Raw genomic sequence first — 17,306 nt, 5'->3', positions numbered from 1 at the left:
ATTATAGTAGCTTGTATATTTCACAGAGTCCTGGTATGTAGATTTTCCCCCTTCAGTACTCCTCCATATTTATTTTGGAACTCTTTTTTTTTCCCTCTACTTTCAAATTAAGACCGTGGGGAAATGTTTTCCCATATTAATATAGCAAAATATAAATGTGTATATTTAAGAGTAGAAAATATTATTAGTGGTCAAAATTATAAATTATTGAACACAAATTTTTGACATTAAAACAAAGAATTTTCTGGACTTTTCTATCTATGCAATTAACTTTCCCCTCATTGGTTTTATTCTATTCCAAACTCTATAAAAGAACTGGGGACTGTAAAAATAAATAAGACATAGTCCCTGACCACAACAAGTTCAGCAAGTAATAATCAGAACATTAAAAATAATGGTAGGAACAACTGCCACGTGATTAACTTACTTTATTCTAAGAGCTTCATGTGAATGTTTATTTAGTCATCAGTAGGTCCACTGTCCTTGACTCCCTTATGCATGCCTGTTCTCCCTTCTGTTTTAACCAGCTCTGATCCCGTTCTTCATCCTCAATTTCCTTGAAGTTCTTTCTCCCTTCTCAGCACTCAGCTAAGGGAACCCATATTAAATTCTACACCCTCCCTACTCCTGACCTGCACATATGCTGTTACAGTGGCTGGAGGAACAGTCACAACCAAGTTTATCTATCTCCATTTAAATTCATGGCCACTAACTGAAGGGACTCCTGGGTGCTGGCAGATAATCTTGCCATTGCTTTCTTAATCCCTTTACTCTCCTGGAAAATAATTTCATGCCAACTCTTCTCTAACTTCCAGTATCTTCTCCCTCAGACTGCTTTACCTGACTGCAGAGAAGAGAAATGCAGTCAGAAGACAAATTCCATAAACTCCCTCCATGAAATTAACCTAGCTACTGGCCTCTGCCAGTATACTTTGAGTTACTACTGTGCAGGAACCATTCCTGTTCCCAGCTAAGAGGAAGCCCTGCACTTGAACACTAGATGTCACCTGTGTTGCCCATTCAAGAACTTCTATATAGCAGTTGTCTAATTCCTCGGCTGCCTCATGCAATTTCCTCTCATCACTGAATCACCCCCATTGACACACAACTATGTTATTATTTCTGTGTCATGGGGTGACAAGCTACTGATCCATTGCTCTGTCTGTTTATAATAAAATCCTTTGAAAGAATTGTCTAGGATATGTTTGAAGTTTTCACCTTGATTTTCTCCTAAAAACACTCCAATGAGGTTTTTATCCCACAACCCCATTAAAACTGCCTGACATACATAGTAGATATTCAGTAAATGTCCCTTGAATCACTTTCTACACACACACACACACACATACACACACACAAAATGCCCCACAAAACACTGTGAGGCAGATATTGAGATACCCATTTATATATATTCTGGTCAAGATCTTTGTGACCTTGAGAGCACTTTCATCCAGTATCCATTCTCATCTTATTTTGCCCTTCTTTACTAAGTAAACACTGTTGGTATGTCATACTCTTATGGTCATGTCACTCCCTCACACTCATTTCTTTGGTAATTTCATCCACAATTGTTGCTTTAAATGATACTCGTAGTTTGACAACTTCCAGATATTTATCTCTGGTCTAGATTTCCCCCTTACCTTTTTAATCTCAGATATCTACCTGCATGTTCAACATTTCATTTGCATGTTTAGTAGGAATGTTCACAAACTCATTCTGACCTTTTTCCTAATCCCATTCCTTCTTTGAATTTCCCATGAGTAGGGGCAAAGGGAAATCTTCCCCTTACCCTCTAAAGTTCGCTGGAAGAAGCTGACAAAGACAGATTAATTGGAGAAAAAGACACACAGATGTATGATGTGCATGGAAGCCATCACATGATATGATTACCCACCAGCCCATCAGGACTCAGAAACTCGTATACCTTATTCAATAGAAGAGAGGGAGAATGGAGAATGGAGATAATTTTTAGGGCCATAATAAGTGATTTTGGGGGGGGGGAACCATTGTGCTTGGAGAATACACAGTGGCCTGGGTTCAAGTCTGTTTGGCCCACAGGAAATGGATTGTTAATGGTTTTTATGGGACTGAATTAGATGACAGTGGTGTGACAAAAGAATTTCCAAGTGTAGACTTCACTGAATCACCCCCATTGGCATACAACTTTTCTTCCTCTGAGGACTTTAGTCTTTGATTAGTGAAATTTTAGTTTGAAGACCGAAGGCAACTGCATTTCTTTTGGCAGAGCTCCTCAGGTAGATAAGGGAACTTTGCAGAAAGCTGCTCTCTGTGCTAAGATGGGGAGAGACAAACAAAGGTCAGAGGGAGCTTGATTCAGAGGTGGGGTCTAAAACTTCTTAGCCTGTCAAGGCACAGGATTTGAGATCCCATTTTCTGAGTCTCAACAGCACCTTCACCTCCACTGAGATGCTTAAGTGAAAAAAAAAAAAAAATTAAGTTTGGCCCTTGATTGCTATTTCTCTCACACTCCATTCGAATCTATCAGTAAACACTGATGGCTTTACCTTGAAATATATCCAATATGTGATTTTTTTTTAAACCACCTTCACTGTTACCATTTGGTTCAATCTACTGTTATCTCACCTAGTCTCCAGTGACCCCTGTGAGTAAAAGTCACCCTATTCTCAGTACACATTGAAGACCATCCCCTCCCCTTCTCTGCTTTATTTATCCCTAGGCACTTACCACCATTTGAACTCTTTTTTATCTTGACTCATCTCTTTGACTAGGATATAATGTAAGCTTCAGAGAATCAGGGATTTTACCTGGTTTGTTCAAATATTTGTATCCTTAGTGCTTTGGTACACATAGTAGATGTTCAATAAATATTAGTTGAATGAATTAATAAACAATCACAAAAACACTGTGAAGTAGGTAATAAAGTCTCTATTTTAGAAATGAGGAACCCAGCCAGGGCTCTGAAAGTTAAAGTAGTCTGCTGAAGATCATGGACAAAGGAAGTGGTTTGCAATGTGGACAGAGGTTCCTTTCACTCCCCAATCCAGGTCCTTAAACAGCACATCCTTCTGGATTATAGTCCATACTTTTTCCTTGGGATTCAATATTATTTCTTTAAAGAAAGTCTTTAACATATAATTTTTGATCTTCCCCAAAGGCTTTGTGGGCAGCTTCTTTCAAAGCCACAGCCTTCTAATCAGTGCTCAGGTACTAAATATATTCTGCTGGGTCATTCTTTGGCCTATATGTTGCCTTGCAATTTTGTAATTATCATACTAGCAAAGTGACTTGTCACCATCTTGGATTCACCTGCTCTGAAATCTAGAATCAGGAAACCCAGGAAGCCACAGAGGAACAGAAATAGATATTTTAAAATCTAGGTTCTAATTACCTGCTGTTTAGTTACAAGATGGCTCTTATTCCACTTAATTACCTTTTCTTCAGATACAGATTTTTAAATTTTTACATTCACTCACCTAATAATTCTCAATTCTGTGCAATTTCTATGGGCGAGAGGCCTACTTTAGGTGTTCAGTGAATAAAACCAACATATCTCCTGACCTCAAGGAGCTTGCATTCTTGTGAGGGGAAGAAAGATAATAGATAAAACCCAATAATATATTAATATGTCAGGTGATAAACATTACTGTGAAGATAAATAAAGCAGGAAAGTGGGCTAGCAAATGACAAATGGTACTCTTTTGACTAAGGATATAAAGGAAACTATGAGATATGGGACATTTTCATTGTCATCATTATTATTCATCCTTGCAACACTAGCACTTAGAAAAAATAATGGCACAAGGTAAATGTTATGTGAATGTCATATGTCATGAGAATGTCATATGTCATGAGAATGCGTGAATGAATGAGTGATGATGAAGAAAACAGCCCAGTTAGGAGATTATACAGCAATCCAGTAATAATAGATGGTGGCTACGCAGGAAGAACTTTGCAGCTGCAGAGATCATAGTATGGATATATATTGAAGGGACAGAACCAATAACAGTAGCTGAAGATTGGATATAGAGTGTAGGAATGTTATGGAAGGAGAGAAGTAGAGAATGGGGCCAAACCATTGAGTAACTAGCATAGGGTAGCCATCAAGTCTGAGAGAATGGCAGGTTCAATGATCAAAATCAAGTTTCTTTGGGAGCTAAGTCAAGTCTCTGTTTCTCTGTGTCTCTCTCATATTTTCCTGAAGACCTAAAGCCAAGCACTGCTGTGTATCCAAGGAAAACCATTCAGAGTCATTCTACTGTGGAAAACATCCATAGTGGTTCCACTTCTCTTTCCCTTGGCCAGACACAGAGGCATCCTGTGTTGATTGATGGCTGCCTTTCTTATTCCCAGAATAGGAAAAGCATAGCCAGGGAAGGGTTTTTCCTTTAAATTCATCTTAGAGACTTTATTTTTATTTAAGAAAGTAAAAGATTATTGAAGAGAACAAAACAGGGAAAAATTGTGTGTGTATGCTTCTGATGATGGCAACAGCTTGAACCGATTAGCTGGCTATTATGTATTCCAGTGCATGACTTGTCACAACAGTCAGATCTGAGGAGCACATCAGAATTCCTGTTCAGAATAGCCTCTTGTGGGCAAATCTAACCTCAAAAGGTTTATCAGGTCTTGTAATTTGAAAACACACACACAAAATTATCAAGTGATTAAAAAATATATAGTATTAAGATATTTGGTAAAGAGTTTCTAAATTATAATGACCTTTTAAAAGAAGAGATAACTCAGATGTAAGTAAGGCAGATACACTCATGAAATTAAAGGGCAATTAAAAAAAAAAAGATGTAATGGTATTTCTTTAAGGTTGTCAAAAGTCCAGTACATAACTCCACTTTTCTAAAGCAGAATTTGCAAGCTCCCTTCCAGCAAGTGTGGAGCAATAAAATATGTGGGAAAGAGACAGAGCTCTGCAAGGTTTCATAGTATGTAGCTAATTCTCCTTTTACTCTGCTCTAAATATAATCCTGCTCATTTGCATGCCAATCCCAGAATGCTTTGTAATTTCACAATTCCTGGCTAGTGGTCTCAGCGTTTATACTTTAAGAACAAAGCAAAATGTTTAGGGCGTGCCTTTGGCCCAGTCATTTCTTTTTTCCCCCCATGCATATTGCAAAAGAGTACAGGGAGGTGACCTTGCTTGGCATTCATCCTCCTTGCCAGACTATCACAGAAATCAAGTGGAGACTGCTGTGGACTTTTCCTGTGAAGACACATTAGTCCAGTTAACCATGACTTACTGGAAGCTTGGATTAACTCAGCACAGAGAGGGAGTGCTTAAGGGGGGTTAGAGTGCCCTTTGATTATGTCACCAGGCTGACTCATTTCAAGTTTGTGGAAGGCCACACTATTGCATTCTGTACCCTCCTTCTGTGGATACCTTATATAGCTTCTCTACTGCAAGTGAGCCTTCAACCTATTGATAAGATGTCCACAACTGTGACCAGAGGCCTGATTTAACAGAAGTGTGCATTCAAGATCCCTAACAGATTTGGTCATGCTAAATGGCATTTACAGAATTTGTCTTTAGTAGGATATTAGGATTGACAGTTGGAGAGTGGGGGTGATAGAGGATTTTATAAATTTTGCATACACAGCCAAATTTTTGTTGTTATTTAAATTGTATGTTTGGGATTATTTTTCAGCAGATCAAAGAAAGCCCCCACACCCCAACCACCACTAAGACCCCCACCTATAGTGGCCTCTCCAAATGTTTCCTTTGAATGTTTCATTTTAGCACATAGATAAAGAACAATATATCTCAGTGCTGAAAGGCCATGTTTTGAGTCCTATAATCTCTATCAGCACTAAACTCAGAATTTTGAATAGTGCACATGGTTGATCACTGAGCGGCAGCAGTAGTTCTACTCACAAAATCAATGGCTGCACATCAGAACATTGCCCAGGCTTCTGTCTTGGCACTACAGGTGTTTTCTACTTTTTATCCACAGAACACTAATGTTTTCTCTTGAATCCAACAATGTAGGCTTTTTTTTTTTTTTAATATGGCTGATAATATTTTTAAAATACAGAGCATAGTTAATGAGATACTGTGCCCCTCATCGCCCCCTGAGAGCAAATACCAGCTTTACGGTTTCTCAATATGTATTTTCATGGTCTCAGGATAACAGCAAATCGTTCAGGCTGCATAAAGTCTGACCAGGTCTCTGCTTTCTAAAGGACTGCGCCTGCTGTTTACACACACTGCGACTAGCAGAGGCGGCGCCCAGCCCTTGGCTCTAACAAAGGCAGCTGCCGCCACAGTCAGCCCGCGCGAGGATGGAGAGCGGGTTCCGGGAGGGAAGTCCAATGCCATCTCTTTGCTGAAACAAGGGTTAGGACGACGGAAAATCGGTCTAAGGGTTGTTTGAGGCGTTGGAGCGTCGAGGGGCTTGGCCCAGGAGGCTAGGGAGGGCGACGCTAGTACTTCTTACACCCGGAGCTGCAGCATCCCCGCCCGGAAAAGCCCCTCGCGCCCCCTGGTGGCCGTGGAGCAGGCTGCTCCGTTGCACTTGCCGGTGGAGGGAGGGGGAAAAAAAAAAGGAAGAAAAAGAAAAAGTGGGTGAGGCAGATGCAAAGAGGAAAATCAATAGGGATAAGAGAGAAGAGGGAGGAGTCGCAGATCAGCCATTCTTGTCTTACGGGGTCCCAGCTGGCACCACAAAAGAAAAAAAAAAGACACAACAAAACCCGGGCGTGAACGCGAGTGGAGGAGGGTGTGTGTGGCGGGGGGGTCGGGGGTGAAAGGGGGACCAGGGAGATTTACTATTGTCTCTGGCAGCCACCGCGGGAGCCCGGGAGGGGGGCGGAGGCGAGAGGAGGCGGCGGCCGCGGCCAGCGCACCATTCGCTCCACCTGATCTCGGGGCGCTGTGCGCTGAGCAAGGCTCAGGCGAGCAGGAGCAGAAGGAGGGAGGGAGGCAGCTGCTGCAGCCACCGCCGCCACCATGTCCTACCAAGGCAAGAAGAACATCCCGCGGATCACGGTGAGTCCAGGCGCGGGAGCCGCTGCCACCTCCTCCCCGGTTCACTTGCTGCCCACTGCGCCGCGGGCGGGGCGGTGGGTCCTGCCGGCTTCCCTAGCGGGTCCCGGGGGAGAGACCGGGACCCGCGGTCCGGTGGTGGGGAGCGGCGGTCAGTCCAGCCGGCGCGGCTGGCGCCACACAGACTGAGCGACCCGGGGGCTTGGGGGAAACAAAACAAAGAGGAAACCCAAACAGTGGCAAAGAGAACTTTGGATTATTTTTCCTCCTTTCCCACTGCCCGTAGTTCCCGAGGGCGCACGGGCTCTCCGTGGACTCCCTTTCCGCCCAGGGCTCGGTGCGCCTGCCCAGGTTGAGGAGTGTTGCTTGTTGAAGGATCCTTTGGACCGGACTGGGGTGTGGAGAGATGATACCTTTCCTCAGGGGGTACTCGGCAGCCTGACCGCGCCCCTCTCCTGGCTCCAGTCCCAGGGCTCTGGCCCCCATCGCCGCGAGGGTGGTGGGGTGTCTGGACCACCAGTCCTCGCGCGTCGCCTTCTTGCCTGCATTCAGCGCGATTCATGTTTCCGTGTGTCATATTGGGGACTGGACAGATAACGTGGCTGCTGCGGGAATGATCAACTTTCTTTTCCCTTCGACTTATTTTATATATTTTTTTCGTGTCATTTCTTTCTCACATCCCAAGAAAGGATGAGTTTTTAGTGATTTTAGTTTGTGGTCGCAGGCACAGGCTGTGTACATGTCGTGTCCTACTACCATTGTGTGCAAGACCCAGCCACCCGGGGCTGGAGGGTGTCAGATGTGCTGGGCGTGCACCTAGGGCGGGGTGGAGAGGGAATGTGGCATTATCAGGTACAGAACCCACATTTTCAGCGGCGTCCAGAAAGGTGCTCTTCTGAGTAAAATACCGCGCCCCAACGTGGGATTCCTCAGTGGTGTGCTGCAATGATGTCCCTGAATAACACGGCCATATGGCAGTCTGGGATGGGCACTAAAACAATCAAAAAGCAAAAGCCACTGACATTTGTTAGTTTAGTATGAAACAGCATGGTTGTGCTTTGTCTATAGTAAATAGGATTGTGTGTGTGTGTGTGTGTGTGTGTGTGTGTGTAGTGGAGGAATGGGTGGCTACTCCATCTTTGCAGGGCGAACAAAGGAAGTGATCTGCTGGCCCCTGGGAGGTTCTGCAGCTGCCCCAGAGCAGAGCTTTACCTGCCACCCCAGTTAATTTGCCAGGATCCACCAGGTTTTGCTGTGGGCTGGAGTCTTGTTTGCTCTTGTTCCTTATTCTTGGAACACCCTGTGTCTTTGCTATTGCTATGCAGTACCTTACTCTCCACAGGCAGGAAGATGCCTCTCTTGCCTCTAGTGAGTGCACTTTATTGTCAACTGGTTTATTTCCATTGCAGCATCATACCTTTTTCATGCACCTGAGCTTCACTTCACACAAATACACCCCAACCCTACAGGCTGGTCCCAAGAAAGAAACACTCCAAGGAAAAGAGATGAACTAGGTAGGGATCATTTTCCCGGGGAAGAGGCTTTGGATTTGCCACTACCTAATATCATTCATTTTTCATTATTGAGGGACCATTTCTTTTACTGTGCAAAATATCTTTTCAGTGCCAATTGTCTATGCAAAGATCTGTAGAAGGTAACAACCAAATTCTTTAAAAGCTGATTGGGACTAGAGCTCCATTTTTATACTTATTTCTCTAACTCAGGAGATAGAACCACAGCTCTCAGGCTATTACATCCTGGAGGTATGCTGCATGTATATTCCACTTATTTACATTTAGTAAGCATTTGCCAATTTTCCTTTTTGGGATATACAAAGAATCAATTGGTTGTTTTTCCTCCTAGTCTGAAACTGCAATGGTTCTTCTTATGAAAGATCTGTGACATGGCTTTGCGGGCCACGCCCATTCTTCTATGTATCATTTAAGACATTTTAAAGAAAGATAAAGAGATTTAACCTTGATATAACTTGCTTTAGAAGCCCCAGGAAATGTAGCAGTGCCCTAATCTCAGGACCAGGTTTGCAGTGGGTTCCCTTTTGTTTCTGTTTGGATGATCTTCCCTGGGGTACATCCTTCATTTTCAGTGCGGCTCCTATCCTTTCTCTGGGCGTGGGGCGTGGTGCTGCATAGCAGCCTGTGCCTCGAAGCTGGGGCAATGTCTCCAGCAGCTTTAACAGGAGTGGACAGTGGTTGGGAATTTCTTCAAGCCAGGTTGCTTTACATTCATTGTTAAATCCAGAGGGATGACAAGGAAGGGTATGGCCAGAGCAGTTGGTCTTTGGGGATAAGGAATCTATTTGTAGATTTTTTTCTTATGCTTTGTGTTTGTATTTTCATGAGCAAGGATTCTAGTTTAGAATAGATTATTTGTGTATTTTTGGCATGTCTGTAGAAGATGATAATTGTCTATGTACTATAAGTGTTGAGATACCTTTAAAAACATTAAAATATGGTCTCAGAGCTACACATAGAGAAGATGAGATTAAAGATCCAAATGTAACATCCATTGCTTATTGTCAATATCAGTCTAGTTAAAAAATGGTAATGTTCTGCAATTTGAATTAGATTTCCTACGCCCTCTCTTCCTTTCTGTGTAAGCTGCCCCACCCAGTTGCTGAAGTGTCAGTGTAATCTGAAGACTGAGGGGGGCAGTCTTTCCTGACCCTGTCCCCTTTTCCTTTCTAGTCACCACTTTCTGCCACCATGTTTGGTCCAAAGAAGGATTATTTTGTCATTTTTTTGTTTGTTTGTTTTTCTCCTTCCACTTACTTTTGCTTCTCTCCTGAGATTAAAACATGCCCACTAGCCTATGTTTATGGTTTCCTGGGTGCAGGGAGAGGAGGCACAGTTCTCCGTCACTGGTGGAACTGGCTGGGCCTTTTCCTTTGAGTAGCTCAGGCCTCTGATCTTTTTTGTTCCCTCTCAGGGTATTTTATGGGTCATCTTTTCTACCTCCACACTAGGCCTTGCTTCTAAATATCAGGGATTGACCATTCTGGGTGGTTCATCAGATCAGGACAACAGACCTTGCATATACACTGTCTGGTCCAGTGCTTGGCACATGGATGCTTAATAATTTTCAGTTAAATGACTGCATGATTTAAAAATAATTTCTAATAATAAAAAGTCATATCTATTAAATGTTAATTGTGCATCAGGAGTTGTGTTAAGTGCCTTACATGCATTGTCTCATTGAGTCTTTGAATCAATATTGACAGTCACTATAGCTATCCCTATTTCATGGATTAAAAACTTAGAAAATATCTTTTACCTTTTATGTTAAGTAAAACATAAAGACAATATTTGGGATGGTAGCCACCATATCAAGTTTACAGGGGGACAATTTTGGTAGTTGTAGTCATTGGTTTCCTCTTATATAAGCTATAACTTGAAGCTGACTGCAAGGGTGGGCACTTCAGTTCCAGTGCTTTATATGAGTTTTCTAATTAGTTTTCCTAATTTCTAATTTCTCTGCAGGAAATCATCTCACAGTTAAGGAAATTGAAACATAGCTAGGTGAAGTCAGTTATCCAGTGTCATTCAGTGAGAATTTTGAGGCAAAGCTGGAGATCACATCCAGGGCTTGTCCAGCAACAAAGCTGAAGCTTCCCTGGTTCAACTCTGCCTCCCAGAGCCACCTGCAGCTAAAGGTTTTTGAAAGGTGTAGATGAAGAGCTCCAGAATTCCCTCTAGAGATGAAGTATAGAGGACTGACTGTTTGTAATTGGATGCTAATTGGATGTCTATAAATACTGTCTTTCAGATAATACGTTTCAATTGCATTTGAGGTTGAGTTGTGTGTCTGTTATTTGGGAACTGCTGGAAGAAACATCCTTAGTTAGGAATTCCACCTGGAAAGTTCAGTCTAAGGTGTGCAGTCAGAGCTCTGTGATCTTGCTTAAAAGTGTTTTAGGTGCTATAAGATTTTGGTTTTGTTGTGTTTTGTTTTTTTAAGAAGACAGTTCTTATGAACTGGAGGAACACCCAGCTCTTTGAAGCTATTGAGTTGGGGACCTAAAACTAGACTAGAACCTAAGCAAGTGACCAGGGAAGCCCCACCCTTGAATCTATACCTTCATTTTTGCTTCTTAGGGTATCACTTAAGAATGGGAGAAAATATTAGGAGATGAAGGATTAGAGTTGGAGAAACTAAAAAGAAGGAGTTACCCCAAACCAGCCCTATCCATGTAAGGCATCTAAGAAGGGAAATTCCAGAGTAAAAGAAGAAAAATACCAAACACTGAGGAATGGAAAGCATCTTAGATATCTGATTGTGGAAATCTTGTCCAGGCCCTGCCTGGGGTGTTCACGGGTTACTTGATATTTTGAGCAGGTATGCAAGGGTTGCCAACCAGGTTTTCCTCTTTCCCAATACTAGCAAAATGCCTCTGGTGTATAAAGAGCTCTGGACGCTGGTAGCTGTGACTGAGCCAGCTGGGCACTTTGGAGAATTCTAGAGAAATAGATTTCCTGAGAGAATTCAAGTTTATGGGGCAGAACCATTAGCTTGTAAATAAAAAGCCCCCCTTTATTATCTCACTGGGCTGTTGGGAGACTTAAATGAGGCAGTGACCTTGAGAGTGGTCTGTGAACCCGGATGTTTTTAAGGTCGTAAATATGGATTTATTTATAAAATCTCAACTTCTTTGGAATGTGGAAATTAATAAAAGACTTGGCAAAGGTCTGCTTTGGAAAGAAACTACTTGGGAAGCTTCTTTTTTAAAACAAGTTTTCACAAACAAAAATGAAAGCGGTGTTATATGAAATCTGAGTTTTTTGCTTTGGTTATGTTACAGTGTTCTGCAGAATTGTACTTGTCATTTTTGACAATCCAGTGAAGGCCGTCAGTCTATTGTGAAGTTTGACCCAGGGACTCTCCCTGAACTTAAAGACAGGACACTTTCCTAATTTAGTTGAACTGTATTGTTTTTCAGTCCCAGTTGGCTTCCATCTTAGAGTGACACCAGTTATAGATGTCCTTTCTAAGTGATTATTCACAACAAGACTTTTAGTTGTTTTTCCTCTGTCTTTTTTCCTCAGTTGGAAAAATAAAAATGAATTTGAAAAAAGAACAAAAACCCTCTATATTCTAAAGGACCCTTGTTTCTTTACCTACTGGCATGTTTTATAGAACCATTTATGTCTGTTTATTACATTTGAAAAGTTCAAACATTTTTATAAAAGTAAGGATGTGTTCCTAGGATGCAAATGTGCCTCTGTTTGTTTAAATCAATGCTTCTAATAAGAAGGGGCTTGGAAATTCGGATATTTTTTCAGTCCCTGAGTGATGTTAATAGGAGAGCCAAACTTCTCCCTGGTTACTCTCTCCTCAAATCTATGTGCAACTTCACCTTTTATCTCTTTTTCCTTAGGCCAATGGGAAATGAATGAAAAGACCTTGGAAAACCCAGAGAAATTGGCTTCTTTGCTTTTAGACTCTTCTGTGAAATCCTTCTTCTATTGAATCACACTCAACACACATCTATTTCAACCTATGAAATGGAGTCTTTCCCAAATCAAACCAAACTAGTTTAGTGGAATAGGATGAACCTCTCTGTCTGGCCTCTTTTGGTCTCTGTCCCTTCATGGAGTCTAGCACACTTGACTTGAGGAATGCTTCTTCTGTTAATTAGATTGCAGGGAGCTCAGTAGTTTGAAAGACGGAGCCATGCACAGTGGAGCTGTTACTAATATCTACCATTTTCCGAGTGCCAAGCACAAACAATTGGGATTATTTAGTTCAACTCATAACAAACTATGTGGATAATTTCAATTAACTCACAATAACTCATAGGTATGATTATGAGCCACCATTTTGCATTCTGGAGAGAGGCTCAGAGAGATTAAGTGACTTGCCTAAATTCACACAGCTGAAAAAGCAAGATCCTAGGATTGTTCCTAGGATGAAGTGAGTTTTGTAGGCAAGAAAGCAGTAGGTCCATATGCACAGGTGACTACTCTCTCCCTCTATCATTTCCAACTTCCCACACTTGGTAGCTCACAGATGTGGGCCAGTGTTCAATGGAAGGAAGTAGTGAGGAAGGTCTGACTGAGCCTATCACACATCACTGTTGGAACCACAATTGAGTGTATGTCCTCCTAGCGGTGGTTCATGAATTTCTTCTGCCAGCTGTCTGCGTTAGCTTCTGGGCTTTGTCCAGGAGCACTTGTGAATGCAGGATGGAAAAGCAGATGCTATTTTTCTGCCTTGCTTAAGTGTGGATCTGGGCTCAAGGCCCCTTCTCACTCTTTACCCTGTCCTTTTCCCAGACATAGGAGCCAGGCTCCCCATTCCCATTCAGCCAAGCAGAGACACACCCAGTACACTAAGCCAGATGGGGGAGCTCTGCAACAGAATGATCCAGCAACCTATTTGGGACATCTGGAATTCAAGGACACATTTATCATGGCTTAATCTCTATTTTTTCTGTGAAAGACTAGACAATGAGATATGAAGGATGAAACGAGATTTTATTTTATTTTGGTACTGGAGATTGAACCCAGTAGTACTTAATCACTCAGCATCCCCCTCTCTAAGTTGCTCAGGGACTTGCTAAGTGGCTGAGGCTAGGTTTGAATTCTGCATCCTTTTGCCTCACCCTCACGAGTTGCTGTGATTACAGGCATGCACCAGCACGCCCTGCTGAGATTTTATTTTTTTAAGAGAGGTGTCCCTGGGACTAGTGGAGCCAAAGCATCTTCTTGCTTTATGATGCAGTGCAAGAGAACTCTGGAGGAGAGTATCAGCATGTTGTGGTCAGACATGCCCTTGCCTCTGATTGACTTGTGACTTTGGGGAAACCCGTATTATCCTTCTCAGCTCCTGCATGGATATGGTTTGAACTAGGTGATCCCGGAGATCCTGGCCAGTTCAGATGACCCTCTGAGCTAGCCCGACCTCAGTTTATTTTAATTTTATAGAGAGGAGTTACAAGTCCTTGCTGTGAGGCAAGAGTGAGCTGGGAGAAAATGGATGAGAACTGCAGTTGTTGGCTTGAACTCAGCAGGACCATCCAACATCTGTGTTGGATATAAGGGGCTTTGGTTGCTTTTTACCCTTAAAATTCCAGCCTTTTTCTCATTTAGGGAGCAGACTTAGTTAGCAGATTGTGTAGAAGAGAAACAGAATAAAGATGATTGATAGGTTCTTTCCTTATCAGAGCTCTAGTATTAATTAAAATGAGCATTATTAAAATGATGCCATGATTCATTTGCAATCACAGACCAGTCTTTCTTTTGCAGAAGGCTACTATTGATAAAGTCATAAAGGCCACAATCGCCTCAAATCTAGACGAGTCAAACAAGCAAACAAACAGAAAACAACTCTGAGTCTGTATATGCTTTCTTTTCAGCTGCTCTTGCCAATATTTTAAGTATGATGGCTACTCTCCATGGAAATAACCTACCTACCCGCAAAGACCCAGTAATACCATGAGTACTGCATGAGGTTACCAACCAAAGGAAAGCTCTTGCACTGAAGTCTTTGCCTGGCCCATATTAGGTCCTCTGTCACAATTTGTTGAATGAATGGATATATCTAACATTTACTTGCTAGAATAATTCCAAGGAAAAAGATAACCTGAGAGTGCACACATTTGTTCTTGAACATCATCTTCCCTTTCATTGATGACTTTATAGAATATGAATTTTATGACTTAAAATAAAGCCTATAAGAAACTGGCATGGGATCCCTGTGCCAAGAGAAACATTACAGCACTTTAGCAAGACAAACAAGTTATTATAATGCAGGTTGTGCCCTGGGCAGATGTGCAAGGGAGCCTGTCCATCATTTGTTCTTCTTTCTTCCCTGGCCTCCTTTCCTTTCCTTCCAACTGCACCTGGGCTCATTCTGAACATATTTCAGGGACCTACTTGGGTGCATCTTGCTTGCAAACAGTCACATCATTTATCTTACTACAAACAATATAAAGAAGTAACATCAACCTTTAAGTCTCATTTCAAATAGAGGAAATTGTCACAAAGACTGACTGGGATGCAATGTCGATCTTAACTGAGGCCTCTTCTGCCTTTGTACATAGATCACAAAGTCATGAGGGTTATTAGCAGCAATTAGATAGGCCAGTCTGCATTTGTACAGCAAACTTGGCCTTTTAGAAATATTGGCCAAGGAGAAGCTCATAGATTTTTGTTTGTTTGTTTCCATTGTTGGCCATTTAAATGGAATGTTTTGATGTTTGTGTGTGTGTTCTTTCAAAGATTTTTCAGTCTCTCATCCCACTGCATCTGTCAAATTTCTTTGGGCTTTTATTTGGAGCTATTCTTGAGAATAGCTTTCATTTTCATTCATTCTTTGCTTTGAAGGGCGGGGTCAGTTAAAGCCAATTCTGCCAAGTTCATCTCAATATAAACCATATAGTTTATGATCTCAATGTAATAATAATTCATTAGATTCTTTTAAAGAAAGCCTCTGAAAGGGAAGGAAAATTTAGTCAAATGTATTCATGGATGTAAAACCTTTGGTTAGAAATCATCTGAAGCACTATATGTATTATAATCATATCATATAATAAAATCATATGTAATAAAAGCATTTTTTCTATTTTTTAATTGAATTAAAAGTCTTCATTGACCACCAGCTCTGGGCCTAACAGCGTAAATATTGGCATGGGAAAATCTAATCTAGATAAATACACAGGGAAAATTAGTTTAATAATAATGAGAATTAATATTTATTGTATTTTATTCAGAATCTCAATCCTCAGAAAAACATAATTAGATTTCCCACAGAAGTAATTTTCTTTAAGTCACACAAGCCTTCAGTGGTGAAACCAAAATTCAAACTTAAGTTTATCAGATTCATAGCCCATGTTCTTTCTTCTTTTTCTTTTTTTTATAAGCGAGAATATAAACATTTATTTAAAGCAAGAAAATAAAGCATAACTAATTACATATTTTGATCATTGTCATATACCACAAATATCATGATAACTAGTATTTTTTTTTAAATAGATGACCACTCATGATACAGATGTATAATACTTAATTTCTTGGCAACATCATCTTTGTCTCTTCATCAACCCCACTACATGGTGCTGTATTAAATTCTGCCTTCTTTTATCTTCTCCCACTTCTAGAATCCCAAAGCATTGGGTCCAGTCTGAGTTCACGTCTAGTCCAGGGCTTACTCCTCTGCGCCTGTTTCCCATCAGGCTTAAGTGGTTTAGCTGATGGGAGATGTGAAGAGTTGCCAGTTGCTGCCCCTTCTCTGCATGTGGGTTGGGCATGGGGAAGTTTTTCAGCCTTGCTATTGGGTACAGTCTTGCTTTCCTGCATATCCATAGCAATTCCACACTGTTGGACTTACAGGAACAACTTGCTAGGGAGATGCCTCTCACACTCAGCTCTAAAAGCCACTTTTACATTGAATTAACAAAAATACCAATAAAGGATTTCTTAACAATTTGAATGCCAACTTCTCCAAACCCAACCCTGCATGTTCCATCCTCAGAAATAAACCCTAGGCAAGATTCTGCTGAAGTTTGTCTTAATGTGATCTGAAAATTTATTCTTAAAGATTTTTTTTTTTGAAGTTCAGTCTCCCTTTACAGACAAGGAAACTGAGGCCAAATGAATTAGGTCTTTTTCTACTGGCTGGTTTACTGTAGCACACTGAGATTTTAAAAGTTAACTGAGACTTCCCCCCACCATTGCAAAAAAAGTGCAGTGGCTGTAGAAAAATTTACCAAAAAATATAAACAAATTAATAAACCACAATGAAATTACTCAGAGACAACCATTATGAATCCAATCAGTATCCCCGCTGAGAAGTTTTTTCTTATGACTCTAGGTGCCACTTACTAAAATAGCACCTCAAATTGTTCATGCTGTTTTATGTCCTTTTTTTCAATTCTACTGTATATCATCGATAGCTTTCCATGTCTTAAATATTCTCCTGTAACCTAATTTCAACTAGCTGTATATTATCCCATTGCTTGAGGAATGAAGGTAAATGAATCCCATTTGGTTTGTTTGAATAATCTTGGTTGTTTCCAGGATCTTTGTATTAACAACAAAAATGAAATAAAAGATTTATTTTCAGTTGAAGCTTTTCAGTTAAAGTCCAATTAAAAGCCACCCCAAGATGAAAGGTTGAATAATTTGCTCAAAGCCACTCAGTGCAGGAGTCTCCGACTGTATGTAGACTTGCATCCCAATGTCATGTCTCTGGAATGTCTCCATGCGAGTTACTTCATTCCTTGTGCCATTTTCCATGGAAAATCACTTTCTCTCTCTGCTTTCTTCAGCTCTCAAATGAGCACATTTGTTTCCTCACCCCTGCCCCTGCCTGC

General features: G+C 41.2%; 1 protein-coding gene across 2 annotated transcripts in view; it reads left to right on the top strand.

Annotated features, from left to right (window-relative positions):
• Positions 1 to 17,306, top strand: part of Dpysl3 (dihydropyrimidinase like 3) — a 105,686-nt gene that overhangs the window by 42,173 nt on the left and 46,207 nt on the right. The window contains exon 1 of one of the 2 annotated variants that reach the window (XM_026384343.2): positions 6,784 to 6,979. The exons of the other annotated variant lie outside the window; for it this stretch is intronic. Within the exon in view, the coding sequence (XP_026240128.1) occupies positions 6,941 to 6,979 (39 nt within the window). The 5' untranslated portion in view covers positions 6,784 to 6,940. Of the gene's footprint in view, positions 1 to 6,783; positions 6,980 to 17,306 lie in introns of those variants that run through there. 2 annotated transcript variants of the gene reach the window in all.

This window comes from Urocitellus parryii, chromosome 1, assembly GCF_045843805.1.
Source record: "Urocitellus parryii isolate mUroPar1 chromosome 1, mUroPar1.hap1, whole genome shotgun sequence".
NCBI lineage: Eukaryota > Metazoa > Chordata > Mammalia > Rodentia > Sciuridae > Urocitellus > Urocitellus parryii.
The sequence above is the reverse complement of the archived record's forward strand: the minus strand, read 5'-3'. Positions and strand labels throughout refer to the sequence as shown.